This window comes from Scyliorhinus torazame, chromosome 4 (genome assembly GCF_047496885.1).
Source record: "Scyliorhinus torazame isolate Kashiwa2021f chromosome 4, sScyTor2.1, whole genome shotgun sequence".
NCBI classification, from domain to species: domain Eukaryota; kingdom Metazoa; phylum Chordata; class Chondrichthyes; order Carcharhiniformes; family Scyliorhinidae; genus Scyliorhinus; species Scyliorhinus torazame.
The window spans coordinates 164,927,940-164,948,878 of record NC_092710.1 but is presented as its reverse complement, the minus strand read 5'-3'; the positions used below and the strand labels follow the sequence as shown (position 1 = coordinate 164,948,878).

The window sequence follows — 20,939 nt, the reverse complement described above, 5'->3', positions numbered from 1 at the left end:
TTGAAGCATGAGATGCACACACAGTACAATTAGTTTAATCATTGTAGCAGCAGGAACAAGCGAATCTCAGAGCCTGACGTTTTGGAAAGGACGAAGAATTATGGAGTAATTATAATGGGGTCTTCAAATATTCAGATATAAACTGCGATAGAAATATTGCAAAGGGACAAGAGGAATTTCTGGAATGTGTTCAAGATCATTTTCTGCAGCAATATGTTTCTGGTCCAATGGGAAGGCAGGCACTTTTGGACCTGATTCTGGGAATGAGGTGGCCCAAGTGGTTCAGAGCAGTAGGAGAGCATTTATGGGACAGTGATCATAGCATCATAAGGTTTAGGCTAGCCATCAAAAAGGACACGCAACAATCCAGAGTAGGGATAATTATTGGAGGAGTGATAGCTTTGATGGGATGAGAATGCATCTGAATCAAGTGAGCTGGAATCAAAAGTTGGCAGAAAGGATGGTGGTTGAAAAACGGACCCCCTTCAAGGAGAAAGTATTGCAGAAAATGTCAAGGTATATTCCCTTGAAGAGGAAAGGTAGGACATACAAATCTAGAACACCCTGGATGACGAGAGAGATAGAAGTGAAGATGAAAAGGAAGATGTGAGCATACACAGATGTCAAGCAGAAAATACAACGGAGAATCAGGCTGAATATAGAGGGACTAGAGGGGAAGTAAAAAAACTAATCAAAAAGTAAGGCGAGAGCATGAAAAGAGACTGACAGCTAATGTGAGAGAAATCTCAAAGTCTTCTATAAGCATATAAATAATAGAAAGGGTGGTAAAAGAAAGAGCAGGCTGAATAGGGATAAAAAGGGAACTTGCTCATGGAGGCAGGAGAAATAGCGGAGGTATTATACAAGTACTTTGCATCTGTCTTTACAAAGGAAGAAGATGCTACCCAGGCCGAGTTGGGAGAAGAGGGAACTAGTACACTCGAGGAATTAATCATTGAGAAGGAGCACATTCTCCCCGTGTCTGCGTGGGTTTCACCCCACAAGATGTGCAGGTTAGGTGGATTGGGCAAGCTAAATTGCCCCTTAATTGGAACAAAAAATAATTGGGTACTCTAAATTTATAGAAAAAAAATAACTGAGGAGGAGGGGGCGTTATAGGCCATCTTAAAATAGATAAAACACCAGGGTCGGATGAGATGCATCCAGGGATGCTGAGGGGGGTAAGAATGTAAATTGCAGACACTAGTGATATTCTTTCCGTCTTCCTTAGCCACAGGGGTGCTGCCAGAAAACTGGAGAATTGTGAAATTTCCACCCTTGTTCAGAAAGGGGTGCAAGAATAATGTCGGCAATTACAGACCAATCAGTTTGACTTCAGTGGTAGGGAAACATTTGGAAACTAGGACAAAGTCAATAGTCACTTATACAGGTGCAGGATAATTAAAGAAAGTCAGCATGGATTCATCAAGGGAAAGTCATATTTAACTAACTTGCTGAAGTTTTTGAGGTGGTAACCAAAAAGGACAATGCTGCTTATGTGGTGATTATGGATTTTCAAAAGGCATTTGGTACAGAACCACAGAATAGGCATGTGAACAAAATTCTCGCACATGGAATAAAAGGGAAAGTAGGCTCTTGGATAAGAAATAGCTGTGTGGCAGGAAGCAGAGAGCAGTGATAAATAATTGTTTTTCAAATTGGAGAAAGTTTTTAGTGGATTTCCCTAGGGGCAGTGTTAGGACCCTTGTTCTTCCTGACATATATTAATGACCTGGACTGTGGTGTGCAGGGTATGATTTCAAAATTTGCAGATGATACAAAGATTGGAAATGTTCTAAAGCTGCGATGAACAACCTTGAACTTCAAAAGGACATACACTCATTGGTGGATGGGGCAGACAAGTGGCAGATGAACATCAATGCAGAGAAGTGTGGCGTGATTAATTTTGGCAGGAAGAATATGAAGAGACACTATAAAATAAAGGGAGAAAGAAAGTGCAGGAACAGAGGGATCTCGGTGTATATGTACATACGTCATTGAAGCTGGCAGGGCATGTAGAGAAAGCAATTAATAAAGCATATAGTATTCTAAGTTTAATTAATAGGGGATTGTGTACAAGAGTAAGGAGGTGTGGTGAATTTGTATAAGCCACTAGTTGTACATCATCTGGAGTACTGCACCCAGTTCTTGGTACCATATTTGAGGAAGAATGTGAAGAAATTGGAGAGAGAGTACAGAGAAGATTCTGAAGAATAATTCCAGGGATAAAGAACTGTAGCTATGTGCATATGTTGGAGACGGCGGATCTGTTTTCCTTGCAGAAAAGAAGGTTAAGAGAATACTTGATAGAGTTATTCCAGATCCTGAGGGGTGTGGACAAATAGTGAGAAACTGATAACTTTCAAGAATACATCAAGAACTAGAAGGCACAGCTTCAAAATAATGGGCAAAAGGAGTAGAAATGGTGTGAGGAAAACCTTTTTCACCCAGAAGATGGTTGGAGTCTGCACTGAACTTTCAAGAGGGTGGTGGAGACAGATTTGATCAAGGTATTCAAAAGGGAATTGGATTGTTACCTGGAAAGAAATAAGGTTCAAGGTTACAGGGATAAGACAGGAGAGTGGGATTAGGTAGAATGCTCTTTCAGCGAACCAGTGCAGACTCGATGGGCCAAATGACCTCTGTCTACACTGTAAAGATTCAGTGATTCTGTAATTCTCTCCAATGCGCCCAATGGGGCTGGTTTAGCACAGTGGGCTAAACAGCTGGCTTGTAATGCAGAACAAGGCCAGGAGTGCGGGTTCAATTCCCGTACCAGCCTCCCCAAACAGGTGCCAGAATGTGGCAACTAGGGGCTTTTCACAGTAACTTCATTGAAGCCTACTTGTGACAATAAGCGATTATTATTATTGTCATCAGTAGGAGCATAGATACAACTACATTTAGACCTTAATAAATAATCTAATTAACACTCAGCATCCTCCTTCGAGAATTCCTTCACATATTCAACCATAATGTAATTACTTCCTTCGTACAATTTGCCAGATTGCATTTCATCAAAATTTTCCAATCATTGCCTTTACTGTTGCCCTCAAACTCTGCATTTCACCTGTTCACCTGCTTCACAAAAGTTACTGTATTACAATTATTTTGTTTTTATTCCACTGTGGTATGTCACTGCTCAAATACCTTGGAAGATATTTAGGGGCAGCCACCAGAGCAGAATTAAATTTAGTCAGAGCAGTATTTTTGAAATGAAGTGACAAACAAAACCTGGTGCTTTAAGTTGCTGCATGCAGTGTTAATGTAAGCCTACTTGTGACAATAAAGATTATTATTATAATTATTGCACATATGAACATGCACTTGCTCATATTTAAGAAGCATGAAAGATTAGTCACTCACATACGAAGTGGTCTGTGAACTTGAAAATGGTACCAAAAGAGAGAAAATCATAATCACAGGAAGCATCACATCCATGGTTTTGAGTTTTTCCTGGAAGAAAGTTTTTTTAAAACACTGAAACATCAACCTGAACAGTGGAAATGTGAGTTTGGCTCCATTCACTCCCGACAAGGCAACTAACAGGATTACTATTGCAACAACACATTTATCACCAGTCGGGTAAAAGTAACCTGTCTCACAGCGGTCAAAACCCAGTCCACATTCCCTATTAGTGGGTGAACAATCCACGCTTGTTGAATGATGTGTTAGGCAGGTCGGTTCGGTGTGGACTGCACTTGATGCAGCGATGCGAGAAACAGACCTCTAACACTGTAGAAGATCCAACACGGTTTTATTGAACGAGAGAACTAACACACATATTTAACTGTCGGTCAACACTATACTAAACTGACTGGAGACCTTGTACTAGCCTGACCAGACTTACTAGCTACCGCATGGTGTTTGCACTGTGCTAGCTGTCTCAGTGGCTGGGTCCAGAGAGAGCGGGAAACCTAGTGCCCTCTGGCTTTATAGTGGTGGTGTCCTGTCTGGTGATTGGCTGCACTGTGCTGTGTGCTTACTGGTCATCCTGTGTGTCAATCATTGCCTGTCTGCACTTCATTATATACATGCGTGGATATTATGACATTTTCCCCCTTTTAAAAAAAATAAATACTAAGGTGTGGATGCTTATAAATATATATATATATATGTGCCTGACTATATACAGAAAGATGTCTCAAGGAACGTATATACATAGGAAGAGTGCGATAGTGCAGATACATGGCAAACAAAATGATATTTACAGAGGTCCAATTGGTGAAGTCACAAAAATGTACAAAAGCTCAGTCTATAGATTTAGTCTTTGTGGTGGGCGATGAATTCTTGTTGGTCGCCGCAGAGGCGGATTCGGAGCCACGCTGCGCTTGGAGAGGCGGGATCGCTGGCATTGCGGTGGGGACGTGGACCGGCAGGATTGCTGGTAGATCGGTGGCCTCGTAGTAGGGTACGTCCGGAGGAGGCATCATAGGCGGCGGGGCACGCTGGTCAGGTAGCGGGCGTGGAAATCTTCGCAGTGCTCGCCTGTTGCGCCGTAGCAGGGAGCCATCAGCCATGCGGACAAGGGATGATCTTGGAGCCACTTGTTTGACCAGCCGCCCTCAGGCAACTGTACGCGAACATGATCAGTTGGGGCCAGCTCGGGCAGATCCATGGCATGGGCATCGTACGTGGCTTTCTGTTGGGCCCGTGACTGCTGCATTTTCTGTAGGATTGTGAGGTGGTCAAGGTCGGGAACGTGGATGGCTGGAACTGTGGTCCTCAGAGTGCGATTCATGAGCATCTGGGCTGGAGACAATCCCGTGGACAGTGGGGTTGCCCTGTATGCCAGCATCGCCAGGTTAAAATCAGAGCCTGAATCTGCAGCTTTGCACAGCAGCCGCTTTACAATATGGACCCCTTTTTCGGCCTCCCATTTGACTGCGGGTAGTGGGGACTGCAGGTAACGTGACGAAAGTTGTAGGACTGTGCGAAGTCAGACCATTCCTGGCTGTAAAAGCAAGGACCATTGTCGCTCATTACCATGAGCGGTATCCCGATTACAATCTCGTGCTGCTGCAACGTTTCTTTGGGTTGAGCTGGCTGAAAATTCTGACAGGTAGAGCAATTGAGGACTGTGTCGGCAATGTCCTGGCTGATGCCCGGCCAATTGCCCGCCTCCCGAGCTCTGCGTCGGCATTTCTCGACCCCAAGGTGACCCTCATGGAGTTGGCTCGGCACCATAGCATGCATACTCTGAGGAATTACGATTCTGTCGAGTTTCAGAAGGATTCCCTCCACCACCGTTAAGTCGTCTTTTACATTATAGAACTGGGGACATTGTCCCTTCTGCCAGCCATTGCTGAGGTGCTGCATCACGCGCTGCAGCAGAGGATCCTTGGCTGTCTCCTCACAAATTTGGACCACCCATTCATCCAAGGCTGGAAGGTTCGAGGCACACAACTGCACTTGGGCCTCTATGTGGCAGATGAAGTCACTTTGTTCATGCGGTGTGGTGATGGACCTGGACAGGGCATCTGCAACGATCAGCTCTTTACCTGGCGTGTAGACCAGTTCGAAGTCGTAGCGGCGTAGCTTTAGAAGAATACGCTGTAATCGAGGTGTCATGTCGTTTAAATCCTTCTGGATTATGTGGACTAGAGGCCTGTGGTCCGTCTCTACCGTGAATTTCGGCAGGCCATAATGTTGCTAACTTTTGGTTGGCTCTTAAATGTTGCTCGTTGTGTCTTTACTTAATTTGCTCTGTTTCTATAACCTTTGCTCTAGAGTCGCCAGGTATCTTTATGATACAGCCATGAGGTTCAAGTTCAAGTACTGATCAATAACTCGACACACCAATTAGTAAGATTCAAATCAAAACACATTTATTATACACAGTCAATCACTACTCATGCATAAAACTCTACTTACTAGACTATCTCTAACACTAAATGGCCTATACTTAGCTTTGGGACTGGCCCCCCAGGTCAGGGGAACAAATGGCCTTTCGTTCGATTCTGAGTCTGCAGGATTCAAAGCTGGTATAGACTGGTAGCCTGGAGCACCTATCTTGTAGCGAGCGTTGACTGGAGACTTACTTGGTTGATGCGGCAGCTAGGCAGGTCACTGTCAAGGGTTGTTTCGAGCAGCTGAGTGACCTGGTCAATAAGGACGAATTGAACTTGGGGACTCTACTTTATAGTCCCCAGGGGCTTCGCGCCATTCGGGGCGGACCCCGTATCTGGTTTCAAGTGATTGGACTACGTTCCAATCACTTGGATCGATTTCTCCAATGGTGGAGCCGTTCCCTGATCACTGGGCGGTTCCTGAGTGTCCGTTGGTCTTCCTTTGTCTTGGCTCCTGCTGGCGCCGAGGAGTCTGGCTTGGCCTTATTTACCTTAAATGTTTCAATTGTTCCTGGGGATCGCTCATTAATATGCGGATGGTTGCTAGTTTCAGTGCTGTCTGGGTTTCTGCAAGTTCTAATACACAGGAAACTTTGCACCTGCTAGTTATCCTGGCTTGGCTGAATTTCCCTGCATTCTTTGCGGATCTCCATTTTAAGTCGGGAAGTGGCCAACCCAGGTGGCTACAATAAACATAGTTGTGGAACTTGACTAGCCCTATTAGGAGGCCCAGACACCCCTTCTCAATCTGAGCGTACCGTTGCTCAGTGGGCGTCATGGCCCTGGAGGCATACGCCACTGGAGCCCAGGACGTGGAGTCATCCCGCTGAAGGAGCACCGCCCCAATGCCGTCCTGGCTTGCATCAGTTGATATCTTGGTTTCCTTGGTTGTGTCGAAGAACGCTAGGACCGGGGCTGTCGTGAGTTTTGCTTTCAGCTCGCGCCATTCCTCTTCATGCGTGGGCAGCCACTGGAATCTTTTTGACGAGATGGCGGAGGGCCGCTGTGTGGGATGCCATATTGGGAATGAATTTCCCGAGGAAGTTGACCATTCCGAGAAAGTGGAGGACCGCCTTTTTGTCCTCCGGGGTCTTCATGGCGTTGATCACCGAGACCTTGTCGGCGTCTGGCCGTACGTCCTGCTGTGAGATGTGGTCACCTAGGAATTTGATCTCCGATTGACCACTTGGCCCTGTTGAGCTGAAGACCATGTTCATGGATTCTTTGGAATACGTTTTTGAGGCGAGCGATGTGTTCCTGGGGCGTTGTGGACCAAATAATGACATTGTCAACGTACACTCACACCCCCTCGATACCCTCCATCATCTGTTCCATGATGCGATGAAATACCTCGGAGGCAGATATGGTGTCAAAAGGCATCCGGTTGTAGCAGTAACGACCAAACGGGGTGTTGAACGTGCACAACTTGCGACTGGACGCGTCCAGTCGTATTTGCCAAAAACCCTTGGCGGTGTCGAGCTTAGTAAAGAATTTGGCATGAGCCATCTCACTGGTCAACTCTTCTTGTTTTGGTATCGGGTAGTGCTCCCTCATGATGTTGCGGTTTAGATCCTTAGGGTCAATGCAAATGCGAAGCTCCCCTGACGGCTTCTTGACGCAGACCATGGAGCTGACCCAGTCTGTGGGCTCTGTAACCTTTGATATGATGCCCTGGTCTTGGAGGTCCTGTAATTGCTTCTTCAGACGATCCTTGAGGGGTGCCGGCATCCGGCGTGGTGCATGAATTACAGGGCTGGCGTTCGGCTTGAGCAGGATTTTGTATTGGTATGGGAGCGTGCCCATTCTGTCGAACACGCTGTGGTACTGCGTGATGATGTCATCTATGTCGGCTTGCAAGTTTCCATCGGGCGAGGCCGTCGCCAGTGATGATGACGTGGTGTGGACGAGTTGAACCAGGTTCAGGAGCTTGCAGACACAAGCACCGAGCAGAGATGCTCTGTCAGGCCTGACGATTTTAAACCGCAGCGTCGCCTTGATCGCCTTATTGGATACCCCCAGTTGACACGAGCCACTGGCAGCTATGGCGTTCCCATTGTAGTCAAGGAGCTGGCAGGCCGGTGCAAGAATGCTTGGTTTGACGCGGATGGTGTCGAGGTTGGATTTCAAGATGAGGTTCGCCAATACGCCGGTGTCCAGTTTGAACCGGATGCGGGCCTTGTTCACTGTGAGGACAGCAGACCACTCATTGTTGGGATCCACACTGAGGATCGAGAGGCGTTGCGGAGATGTGGTGAAAGGCAGCGCATGTGTAGTTATGATGCCCACCCGGTATGGGGACTTGAGGCACTCAGCATCAGGGTCCGTTGGGTTGTCGGGATCGTAATCTGGCATGCCTTGTTGTATTGAGCGGACACTTCTGCGCCGCAGTTGGGATCGCTGGCTGCTGAGCGGTGGAGCAGATCTGCAAAGGGCTGCGTAGTGGCCAAACTTGCCACACTGTAGACACCGGCGTCCTTTTGCCGGACATTGCCACTTTAAATGTGCGGAGCCACAATTCGGACATGTCATGACGCCAACGTCAGCGCGTTCCATGCGCCATTGTGCATGCGGAGTGCGGTTGGTCAATGTACGCACCTGCACAGTCAGATTGTCGGGCTCGTCGTCCACTCGGTCGTGGCGCGCATGGGCAGGGAACCGGGAAAAGCGTGCAAAATGGCCACTCTCCTCAATGCTCAGGCCCTGCATTTGTGCAATGGCCTGCACCTGTTCCGCCTCGAGGGAGGCCAGCTTCGCAGTTTCTGCCGCCCTGATGTGGGAGCAACGATTCTTAGCATGCTCAGGGACAACGCACGTCTCGATAGCGACAGAGAGGGTCAACTGTTTGACTTTCAGGAGCTGCTGCCGAAGGGAGTCTGAGTGCACCCCGAAAACAATCTGATCCCGGATCATGGAATCAGCCGTCGAGACATAGTTACATGACTGCGCTAGGATGTGGAGATGGGTGACGGAGGACTGAAAAGGTTCATCATTACCCTGAAGCCTCTGTTGGAAAACGTACCGTTCAAAGCTCTCATTCACCTCAATGTTGCAGTGGCTGTCAAACTTCAGCAGGACTGTTTGGAATTTTGTTTTGTCTTTGCCGTCGGCGAACGTGAGGGAGTTGTAGATGTGGATGGCATGGTCCCCCGCGGTGGAGAGAAATAGTGCGATCTTCCTGGCATCCGATGCTGCTTCAAGGTCGGAGGCCTCAATGTACCAGAGGAACTTTTGCTTGAAGAGCTTCCAATTTGCGCCGAGGTTACCGGAGCTGCGGAGGAGGCTGGATGTTTTCTATGTCACCGGATGGCTGCTTGCTGGTCAATGCTGATTCACTCGAGGTAGGTCCGTTAATTTTCAGTATCACTCCGTAGTACCATGATGTGTGAGGCAGGTCGGTTTGGTGTGGACTGCACTTGATGCAGTGATGCGAGTAACAGACCTCTAACTCTGTAGAAGATCCAACACGGTTTTATTGAACGATAGAACTAACAGACATATTTAACTGTGGGTTGACACTATACTGAACTGACTGGAGATCTTGTACTAGCCTGACCAGACTTACTAGCTACCGCATGGTGTTTGCACTGTGCTAGCTCGTGGACTCTGACTGTCTCAGTGGCTGGGTCCCGAGAGAATGGGAAACCTAGTGCCCTCTGGCTTTATAGTGGTGGTGTCCTGTCTGGTGATTGGCTGCACTGTGCTGTGTGCTTACTGGTCATCCTGTGTGTCAATCACTGCCTGTCTGCACTTCATTATATACATGAGTGGATATTATGACAGTGAATTCACCTCAATTATGATCCTCATTCGCTGTCAGCTGAAGAGCAATGGGTTGGCATGGCAAGCAAAGCCAGATGTATCAACTCAAAGTCTAACAGATGGGGGGCCCAATTCAGAGTCCAATCTTGGAGTGTGTGGCTTAAACACCAAGTAGGTAAACAATTTATAGAAGAATTTCCCCACCCTGTGCCTTCAAGTTAGATGAGCTCCCATCTGACTTTGCCAATTTTGGGAGGGTCAGCGCCAACAGTCAAAAATGAATGAAAATGTTGGGATGAGCAGCTCACAGGTTTTCAGGCCCATGATAACTCAAAAACATTGACCTACCTGGTTGCCAGAAACAGGGAAGAATATGGACAAGTTGTGCTAGAGTACTGATGAAAAAGTCACAGAATAGCATAGCTTAATAATAATAACAATAATCCTAATGCATACTCCAAATATTGCTAAGTATATGATAATGTTTATTTAAGTTCTGAAAGGGAGTTCCAGGAAATTACAGCATGTTTGGAAACAATTCCAGTAAAGAAAGAAAAAATACGGCACAAGTACTTTCATTCCTTCTTGGGTTGTGGGCATGAAGATCAGCCTTGATCCCCTGTCCCTGCTGCCCTTGAGAAGGTGTTGTGGGGAAACCAAGTAGCTTGCTAGGTCACTTCAGAGAGTGCACTCAGTGTGCAGCATTGGTGTGGGACTGGGATCACACATTGGCCAAACCAGATAAGGATATCAGGGGTGGGATTCTCCTATCCCCAGCCATGTGTTTCTCTGTGACGCACCATTTGCTGACGGCGGGGTTCTCTCTTCTCGGACGGAGATGAGCTGCCAGCCGGAAAAGAGGATCCCAATAGCCAGGAATTCAGGGAGCTAGGGTGGAAACTTAGATCTAGGACAGAGTTATTATCTCTGGTTGTTACCCGTGCCACGTGATAGCGAGACGAGGAATAGGGAGAGAGAGGAGTTGGACACGTGGCAACAGGGATGGTGCAGGAGGGAGGGTTTCAGATTTCTGGATAATTGGGGCTAATTCTGGGGTCGGTGGGACCTCTACAAACGGGATGTTCTGCACCTGGACCAGAGGGGTACCAATATTCTGGGGGAAAATTTGCTAATGCTCTTCGGGAGGGTTTAAACTAGTTCAGCAGGGGCTTGGGAACCTGAATTGTAGCTCCAGGACACAGGAGGTTGAGAGTAGTGAGGTCATGAGTAAGTAGGGTTTCAAAGTTGCAGGAGTGTACCGGCAGTCAGGAAGGTTTAAAGTGTGTCTCCTTCAATGCCAGGAGCATCCGGAATAAGGTGGGTGAACTTGCGGCATGGGTTGGTACCTGGGACTTCGATGTTGTGGCCATTTCAGAGACATGGATAGAGCAGGGACAGGAATGGTTGTTGAAGGTGCCGGGATATAGATATTTCAGTAAGCTCAGGGAAGGTGGTAAAAGAGGGGGAGGGGTGGCATTGTTAGTCAAGGACAGTATTACGGTGGCAGAAAGGACGTTTGATGAGGACTCGTCTACTGAGGTAGTATGGGCTGAGGTTAGAAACAGGAAAGGAGAGGTCACCCTGTTAGGGGTTTTCTATAGGCCTCCGAAAAGTTCCAGAGATGTAGAGGAGAGGATTGCAAAGATGATTCTGGATAGGAGGGAAAGCAACAGGGTAGTTGTTAGGGGGACTTTAACTTTCCAAATATTGACTGGAAACGCTATAGTTCGAGTACATTAGATGGGTCTGTTTTTGTCCAATGTGTGCAGGAGGGTTTCCTGACACAGCATGTAGATAGGCCAATGAGAGGCGAGGCCATATTGGATTTGGTACTGGGTAATGAACCAGGACAGGTGTTAGATTTGGAGGTAGGTGAGCACTTTGGTGATAGTGACCACAATTCGATTACGTTTACTTTAGTGATGGAAAGGGATAGGTATATACCGCAGGGCAAGAGTTATATCTGGGGGAAAGGCAATTATGATGCGATGAGACAAGACCTAGGATACATCGGATGGAGAGGAAAACTGCAGGGGATGGGCACAATGGAAATGTGGAGCTTGTTCAAGGAACAGCTACTGCGTGTCCTTGATAAGTATGTACCTGTCAGGCAGGGAGGAAGTGGTCGAGTGAGGGAACCGTGGTTTACTAAAGCAGTCGAATCATTTGTCAAGAGGAAGAAGGAGACTTATGTAAAGATGAGACATGAAGGTTCAGTTAGTGTGCTCAAGAGCTACAAGTTAGCTAGGAAGGACCTAAAGAGAGAGCTAAGAAGAGCCAGGAGAGGACATGAGAAGTCTTTGGCAGGTAGGATCAAGGATAACCCTAAAGCTTTCTATAGATATGTCAGGAATAAAAGAATGACTAGGGTAAGAGTAGGGCCAGTCAAGGACAGTAGTGGGAAGTTGTGCTTGGAGTCCGAGGAGATCGGAAAGGTGATAAATGAATATTTTTCATCAGTATTCACACAGGAAAAAGGCAATGTTGTCGAGGAGAATACTGAGATTCAGGCTACTAGACTAGAAGGGCTTGAGGTTCATAAGGAGGAGATGTTAGCAATTCTGGAAAGTGTGAAAATAGATAAGTCACCTGGGCCGGATGGGATTTATCCTAGGATTCTCTGGGAAGCTAGGGAGGAGATTGCTGAGCCTTTGGCCTTGATCTTTAAGTCATCTTTGTTGACAGGAATAGTGCCAGAAGACTGGAGGATAGCAAATGTTGTCCCCTTGTTCAAGAAGAGGAGTAGAGATAACCCCGGTAACTATAAACCAGTGAGCCTTACTTCTGTTGTGGGAATAATCTTGGAAAGGTTGTAAGAGATAGGATGTATAATCATCTGGAATGGAATAATTTGATTGGAGATAGTCAACACGGTTTTGTGAAGGGTAGGTCGTGCCTCACAAACCTTACTGAGTTCTTTGAGAAGGTGACCAAACAGGTGGATGAGGGTAAAGCAGTTGATGTGGTGTATACGGATTTCAGTAAAGCGTTTGATAAGGTTCCCCACGTTAGGCTACTGCAGAAAATACGGAGGCATGGGATTCAGGGTGATTTAGCAGTTTGGATCAGAAATTGGCTAGCTGGAAGAAGACAAAGGGTGGTGGTTGATGGGAAATGTTCAGACTGGAGTCCAGTTACTAGTGGTGTACCACAAGGATCTGTTTTGTGGCCACTGCTGTTTGTCATTTTTATAAATGACCTGGAGGAGGGCATAGAAGGATGGGTGAGTAAATTTGCAGATGACACTAAAGTCGGTGGAGTTGTGGACAGTGCGGAAGGATGTTACAAGTTACAGAGGGACATAGATAAGCTGCAGCGCTGGGCTGAGAGGTGGCAAATGGAGTTTAATGCAGAAAAGTGTGAGGTGATTCATTTTGGAAGGAATAACAGGAAGACTGAGTACTGGGCTAATGGTAAGATACTTGGCAGTGTGGATGAGCAGAGATCTCGGTGTCCATGTACATAGATCCCTGAAAGTTGGCACCCAGGTTGAGAGGATTGTTAAGAAGGCGTACGGTGTGTTAGCTTTTATTGGCAGAGGGATTGAGTTTCGGAGCCATGAGGTCATGTTACAGCTGTACAAAACTCTGGTGCGGCCGCATTTGGAATATTGCGTGCAATTCTGGTTGCCGCATTATAGGAAGGATGTGGAAGCATTGGAAAGGGTGCAGAGGAGATTTACCAGAATGTTGCCTGGTATGGAGGGAAGATCTTATGAGGAAAGACTCAGGGACTTGAGGCTGTTTTCATTAGAGAGAAGAAGGTTAAGAGGTGACTTAATTGAGGCATACAAGATGATCAGAGGATTGGATAGGGTGGACAGTAAGAGCCTTTTTCCTAGGATGGTGATGTCTAGCACGAGGGGACATAACTTTAAATTGAGGGGAGATAGATATAAGACAGATGTCAGAGGTAGGTTCTTTACTCAGAGGGTAGTAAGGGTGTGGAATGCCCTGCCTGCAACAGTAGTGGATTCGCCAACACGAAGGACATTCAAATGGTCATTGGATAGACATATGGACAATAAGGGAATAGTGTAGATGGGCTTTAGAGTGGTTTCACAGGTCGGCGCAACATCGAGGGCCGAAGAGCCTGTACTGCGCTGTAATGTTCTATGTTCTAATAGCCGGAGAATTCCGAAACAGGTTTCTACCCCTGAGAGTCATTAGTGAACCATTTGAGATTGATGTCAAAGCCCAGATTTCCATGATGGAATTGGAATTCAAATTCTCAGGGCTGGATTCTCCAATCGGCGACGCCGAAATCGTGTTCGGCAATCGGCCGGAAAACCCCCGTTTACGCCAGAATCGGGGGCAGCGTGTTTTTGCGATGCTCTGCCCCCTCAAAAATGGCATACTAGGGGTGTATGCCGCACGGCGAATGGACGGCCTCACAACATCATCTGAGGCCCTCCCCCGATGCTCCACCCCCGATGGGCCGAGTCCCCGACGGCATTGATCGCATGTGCTCACACCGTACTGGGACCTCGCGTGATGGCTGCGGATTAAGTCCAGTGCCGCCCCACAGTCGGGGGGGGGAGGGTGTTCCACTAGCATGGGGGGCTTTGGCGGGGGCTGGGGGGTGTGGTCGGGGGTGGCGAAGCTGGTTACAGGGGGCAGTTGTTGGCAGATCGGGTTTGCACGCAGCCGGCGCCATGTTGCATGGCGCGGCCACCATAAGAACATAAGAACTAGGAGCAGGAGTAGGCCATCTGGCCCCTCGAGCCTGCTCCACCATTCAATGAGATCATGGCTGATCTTTTGTGGACTCAGCTCCACTTTCCCGCCTGAACACCATAACCTTTAATCCCTTTATTCTTCAAAAAACGATCTATCTTTATCTTAAAAACATTTAATGAAGGAGCCTCTACTGCTTCACTGGGCAAGGAATTCCATAGATTCACAACCCTTTGGGTGAAGAAGTTCCTCCTAAACTCAGTCCTAAATGTACTTCCCCTTATTTTGAGGCTATGCCCCCTAGCTCTGCTTTCACCCGGGAAACAACCAGTGGAAACAACCTGCCCGCATCTATCCTATCTATTCCCTTCATAATCTTATATGTTTCTATAAGATCCCCCCTCATCCTTCTAAATTCCAACGAGTACAGTCCCAGTCTACTCAACCTCTCCTCGTAATCCAACCCCTTCAGCTCTGGGATTAACCTAGTGAATCTCCTCTGCACACCCTCCAGTGCCAGTACGTCCTTTCTCAAGTAAGGAGACCAAAACTGAACACCATACTCCAGGTGTGGCCTCACTAACACCTTATACAATTGCAGCAGAACCTCCCTAGTCTTAAACTCCATCCCTCTAGCAATGAAGGACAAAATTCCATTTGCCTTCTTAATCACCTGTTGCACCTGTAAACCAACTTTTTGCGACTCATGCACTAGCTCACCCAGGTCTCTCTGCACAGCAGCATGTTTTAATATTTTATCATTTAAATAATAACCCCTTTTGCTGTTATTCCTACCAAAATGGATAACCTCACACTTGTCAACATTGTATTCCATCTGCCAGACCCTAGCCCATTCACTTAGCCTATCCAAATCCCTCTGCTTTACCACTTATCTTAGTGTCGTCTGCAAACTTGGACACATTGCCCTTGGTCCCCAACTCCAAATCATCTATGTAAATTGTGAACAGTTGTGGGCCCAACACTGATCCCTGAGAGACACCACTAGCTACTGATTGCCAACCAGAGAAACACCCATTAATCCCCACTCTTTGCTTTCTATTAATTAACCAATCCTCTATCCATGCTACTACTTTCCCCTTAATGCCATGCATCTTTATCTTATGCAACAACATTTTGTGTGGCACCTTGTCAAAGAATTCTGGAAATCCAGATATACCACATCCATTGGCTCCCCGTTATCTACCGCACTGTTAATGTCCTCAAAAAATTCCACTAAATTAGTTAGGCACGACCTACCCTTTATGAACCCATGCTGCGTCTGTCCAATGTGACAATTTCCATCCAGATGCTTCGCTATTTCTTCCTTGATGATAGATTCCAGCATCTTCCCTACTACTGAAGTTAAGCTCACTGGCCTATAATTACCCGCTTTCTGCCTACCTCCTTTTTTAAACAGTGGTGTCACGTTTGCTAATTTCCAATCCGCCGGGACCACCCCAGAGTCTGGTGAATTTTGGTAAATTATCACTAGTGCATTTGCAATTTCCCTAGCCATCTCTTTTAGCACTCTGGGATGCATTCCATAAGGTCCAGGAAACTTGTCTACCTTTAGCCCCATTAGCTTGCCCATCACTACCTCCTTGGTGATAACAATCCTCTCAAGGTCCTCACCTGTCATAGCCTCATTTCCATCAGTCACTGGCATGTTATTTGTGTCTTCCACTGTGAAGACCGACCCAAAAAACCTGTTCAGTTCCTCAGACATTTCCTCATCTCCCATTATTAAATCTCCCTTCTCATCCTCTAAAGGACCAATATTTACCTTAAGCCACTCTTTTTTGTTTTATGTATTTGTAGAAACTTTTACTATCTGTTTTTATATTCTGAGCAAGTTTACTCTCATAATCTATCTTACTCTTCTTTATAGCTTTTTTAGTAGCTTTCTGTTGCCCCCTAAAGATTTCCCAGTCCTCTAGTCTCCCACTGATCTTTGCTACTTTGTATGTTTTTTCCTTCAATTTGATACTCTCCCTTATTTCCTTAGATATCCACGGTCGATTTTCCCTCTTTTTACCGTCCTTCCTTTTTGTTGGTATAAACCTTTGCTGAGCACTGTGAAAAATCACTTGGAAGGCTCTCCACTGTTCCTCAACTGTTTCACCATAAAGTCTTTGCTCCCAGTCTACCTAAGCTAGTTCTTCTCTCATCCCATTGTAATCTCCTTTGTTTAAGCACAAAACACTAGTGCTTGATTTTACCTTCTCACCCTCCATCTGTATTTTAAATTCCACCATATTGTGATCGCTCCTTCCGAGAGGATCCCTAACTATGAAATCCTGAATCAATCCTGTCTCATTACACAGGACCAGATCTCAGACCGCTTGTTCCCTCGTAGGTTCCATTACATACTGTTCTAGGAAACTATCGCAGATACATTCTATAAACTCCTCCTCAAGGCTGCCTTGACCGACCTGGTTAAACCAATCAACATGTAGATTAAAATCCCCCATGATAGCTGCTGTACCATTTCTACATGCATCTGTTATTTCTTTGTTCATTGCCTGCCCCACCATAATGTTACTATTTGGTGGCCTATAGATTACTCCTATCAGTGACTTTTTCGTCTTACTATTCCTGATTTCCACCCAAATGGATTCAACCTTATCCTCCATAGCACCGATGTCATCCCTTACTGTTGCGCGGATGTCATCCTTAAATAACAGAGCTACACCACCTCCCTTACCATCCATTCTGTCCTTCCAAAAAGTTTGATACCCTCGGATATTTAACTCCCAGTCGTGACCACCCTTTAACCATGTTTCAGTAATGGCCACTAAATCATAGTCATTCACGATGATTTGCGCCATCAACTCATTTACCTTATTCCGAATACTACGAGCATTCAGGTAAAGTACACTTATGTTGGCTTTTTTACCTCTGTTCTGAATCTTAACACCTCGATCAGTAACCTCTCCTAAGCTATATTTCCTCTTAACCTTTCTCCTAATTTTCCTTGTCGTTGAACCCGTATCTTCCTGTAACAACCTGCCGCGTCGCTTACCATTAATGTTTTCACTTCCCGTTTTATTTCTTTTAGTATTCCTGGTCCTATTCACTGAGCTCCCCTCAGTCACTGTACCTTGTACTGTCGCCCTTTTTGATTTTTGACTATGGCTTCTCTGCCTTACACTTTCCCCCTTACTGCCTTTTATTTCTGTTCCTGTTTTGCTTCCTTCCAACTTCCTGCATCAGTTCCCATCCCCCTGCCACATTAGTTTAAACTCTCCCCAACAGCTCTAGCAAACACCCCCCCTAGGACATCGGTTCCAGTCCTGCCCAGGTGCAGACCGTCCAGTTTGTACTGGTTCCACCTCCCCCAGAACCGGTTCCAATGTCCCAGGAATTTGAATCCCTCCCTCTTGCACCATCTCTCGAGCCACGCATTCATCCTCTCTATCCTGACATTCCTACTCTGACTAGCCCGTGGCACTGGTAGCAATCCTGAGATTACTACCTTTGAGGTCCTACTTTTTAGTTTAACTCTTAGCTCCCTAAATTCAGCTTGTAGGACCTCGTCCCGTTCTTTACCTATATCGTTGGTGCCGATGTGCACCACGACAGCTGGCTGTTCACCCTCCCCTCCCAGAATGTCCTGCAGCCGCTCCGAGACATCCTTGACCCTTGCACCAGGGAGGCAATATATCATGCTGGAGTCTCGATTGCGTCCGCAGAACCGCCTGTCTATTCCCCTTACAATTGAGTCCCCTATCACTATAGCCCTGCCATTCTTCTTCCTGCCCAGCTGCGCAGCACAGCCAGCCACGGTGCCATGAACCTGGCTGCTGCTGCCTTCTCCTGGTGAGCCATCTCCCTCAACAGTATCCAAAGCGGTATATCTGTTTTGCAGGGAGATGACCGCAGTGGACACCTGCACTGCCTTCCTACTCTTGCTCTGTCTTTTGGTCACCCATTTTCTATCTCCCTCAGTACCTTTCACCTGCGGTGTGACCAACTCGCTAAACGTGCTATCCATGACGTCCTCAGCATCGCGGATGCTCCAAAGTGAGTCCATCCGCAGCTCCAGAGCCGTCAAGCGGTCTAACAGGAGCTGCAACTGGACACACTTCTTGCACGTGAAGGAGCCAGGGACAGTGGACGTGTCCCTGAGCTCCTACATCGCACACGAGGAGCATGACACAGGTCTGAGATCTCCTGCCATGTCTTAAACCTTCGGTTAACTTCAACAACTACAATTTCAACAAACAAAAACAACAAAGAAAAAATAAATAAATATACCAATGAAAAGAAACAGAAAAACAGAAACACTACTTACCAGTCACTTACCAGGGATAAAAAGCACTTCCTCCCCACCCAGCTTTGAATTCCCACCTCGATTCAAATTCCCAAACTCACTCTTAGCTGTGTCTCACTCCTGGCTCTGTCTTCTCTGGCTCACTGGGAGAACTCACTGGGAGTGAGTTTACAAGTTGCTCTTTTTAAACTGTCTTGAATTGACTCCCCTCCCCCACCTGCTTTTAGATCAAGGTAGATTTAAGTGACTGACAGTTAACTGCCAACCAGTTATGTGAGTGGGTGGGGCAGCCTTGTTAACCCACACTGCACAATACTAGCTTAATTTAAATTAATTTAAACTCCTGAAATTTAAAAGGAGCTGCCTTACTGATTTAATTCAATTCCCACCTAGATTCAAATTCCCAAACTCACTCTTAGCTGTGTCTCACTCCTGGCTCTGTCTTCTCTGGCTCACTGGGATAACTCACTGGGAGTGAGTTTACAAGTTGCTCTTTTTAAACTGTCCTGAATTGACTCCCTCCCACAGGCCACTTTCTTCTACAAGCACTGCACGGACCCGGCCATTCGCTGGCTGTAACCGCAGGTAAAGCTGGGGGCTTTGCGCTGCGCGGCTGCTAGCCCCCCACCGGGTAGAGCATCGGTACGAGGGCGGCACCAACATTCTGGTCATAAGACCAGACGGATCCTGCGGACATAGCCGCAGGATCGGAGAATCCAATCCTAGGTTTTTAGTCCAAGGTTTGACATTCCCAATTGAGAAAATAGCCATGTATGGTTGCAAAACGTTGCAAATAGCCTTGATGCATAGCACACTTCATGTTCTTAGATTGTTCCAAAACAGTCAAATCTCTTTACAATGCATTCAGTAATGTTTTGCAGGCCAATACAGCAGTCAATTGTACACATCAAGATCCATTAATATCAAATGAAAGGAATGACCAGTTTTTGCTTGTGTTGGTTAAGAGGCTGCCTATAGCAAGTAATGGAAACAAAGTCGATGCTTTTAAGCCACTGCCTTTAAATAAATCATGTTTAAGGACTGAATTTTGTTACAAATATCAATTGTACATCAGTAATGGAGAGTGGAATAATTTGATAATCTTTTACTACAAAACAGATCAAATATTGACGGTCGGCATTTTGAGGAACCTGTGAATTTGAAACGGAATTTCTGTTTTAAAATGAGAAAACAATCAGGTTGTGAACTTTCTTCAAGTACATTTTGACCACATTAGTTATTTAGTTTACTAGAATCGCCTCTCTATTTCATTGATTAATATCTGAGAAAAGATAACAGACAATAAATGCAAACAAATGGAATAGTTTATACTTACACTTTCCAAAGACGCTTCAGGTATTTTATGTTTAATTAAAACAGATCAGGAGATCCATTCCTCTCCAAACTGTTTGCTAGATGTCAAAAACGTTTTCTAATTCACTCTTCCTTCTAAATATGATGATGCAATAAATTGCAAGTCTTAGCCACTGGCACAATGCGCTTGTCTGTCGGAACAATCTCAACAAAGTCAAATTACAGTAGACTATATAAAGAATACCATTTGCATTTTGATAAAACGTTGCAAAAATTATTCCAATATTGGGAACACCAACACTATATTAACCTTCTCGACTAATGGGTGGAAGTTGAGCCTTGTTAAGACCTGTACATACAGGGGGCCTTACATACATGTAAATCACAGTACGAAGTCTTACAACACCAGGTTAAAGTCCAACAGGTTTGTTTCAAATACTAGCTTTCGGAGCACAGCTCCTTCCTCATTCACCTGAGGAAGCTAGTGGCTTGAAACAAACCTGTTGGAGTTTAACCTGGTGTTGTAAGGCTTCGTACTGTGCTCACCCCAGTCCAACGCCGGCATCTCCACATCATACATGTAAATGAGGGACGTAGAGGCTGTTTAAAAATGTTGTGGAAAATTGGTATCCCGAGGAATGAAGTAGTTGCTGGCCTTACTCTGCACAGTTTCAACATGTGTTGAAGTGGCCAAAGAACGGGCTACTACTAAATGGTCATTTATAAAAAATTCACCTGGATGTGGGCGGTGCTTGGCTTCCGGTTACCATTGCCTCCCTTTCCCCATCAATCTTGCTTTCTACTCCTGGTGCTTACCATTGCTGTGGCCAGAAATTCATTCACAGAGACATGAGTTGTCTATAAAGATAAAAAGCAGAGGAACATATTAACAAAAGGAATCGAGGCAGGAGTAGGCCATTCAATCTTTCCGACTTAATCTGGCATTTATTAAGATCATGCAGATTTTCTTTCTGCCACAGCGCTACGTCCCTGCACTATCCCCTTTGTTGTGTTGGGTGCTCTGCTACACAGACGAACCAACACGGTTGCAGATGGTACAACTCTGTT

At 46.1% G+C, this 20,939-nt stretch overlaps 1 protein-coding gene across 1 annotated transcript in view; it reads right to left on the bottom strand.

Annotated features, from left to right (window-relative positions):
- LOC140411668 (adhesion G protein-coupled receptor F5-like) overlaps positions 1–20,039 on the bottom strand; it is a 92,592-nt gene extending 72,553 nt beyond the window's left edge. Inside the window, exons 1-2 of the mRNA XM_072500691.1 lie at positions 19,894–20,039; positions 3,367–3,456 (exon numbers count right to left, since the gene is read on the bottom strand). Coding sequence (XP_072356792.1) covers positions 3,367–3,441 — 75 coding nt within the window. The 5' untranslated portion in view covers positions 3,442–3,456; positions 19,894–20,039. The remainder of the gene's footprint in view (positions 1–3,366; positions 3,457–19,893) is intronic.
- Between the last annotated feature and the right edge of the window lie 900 nt (positions 20,040–20,939).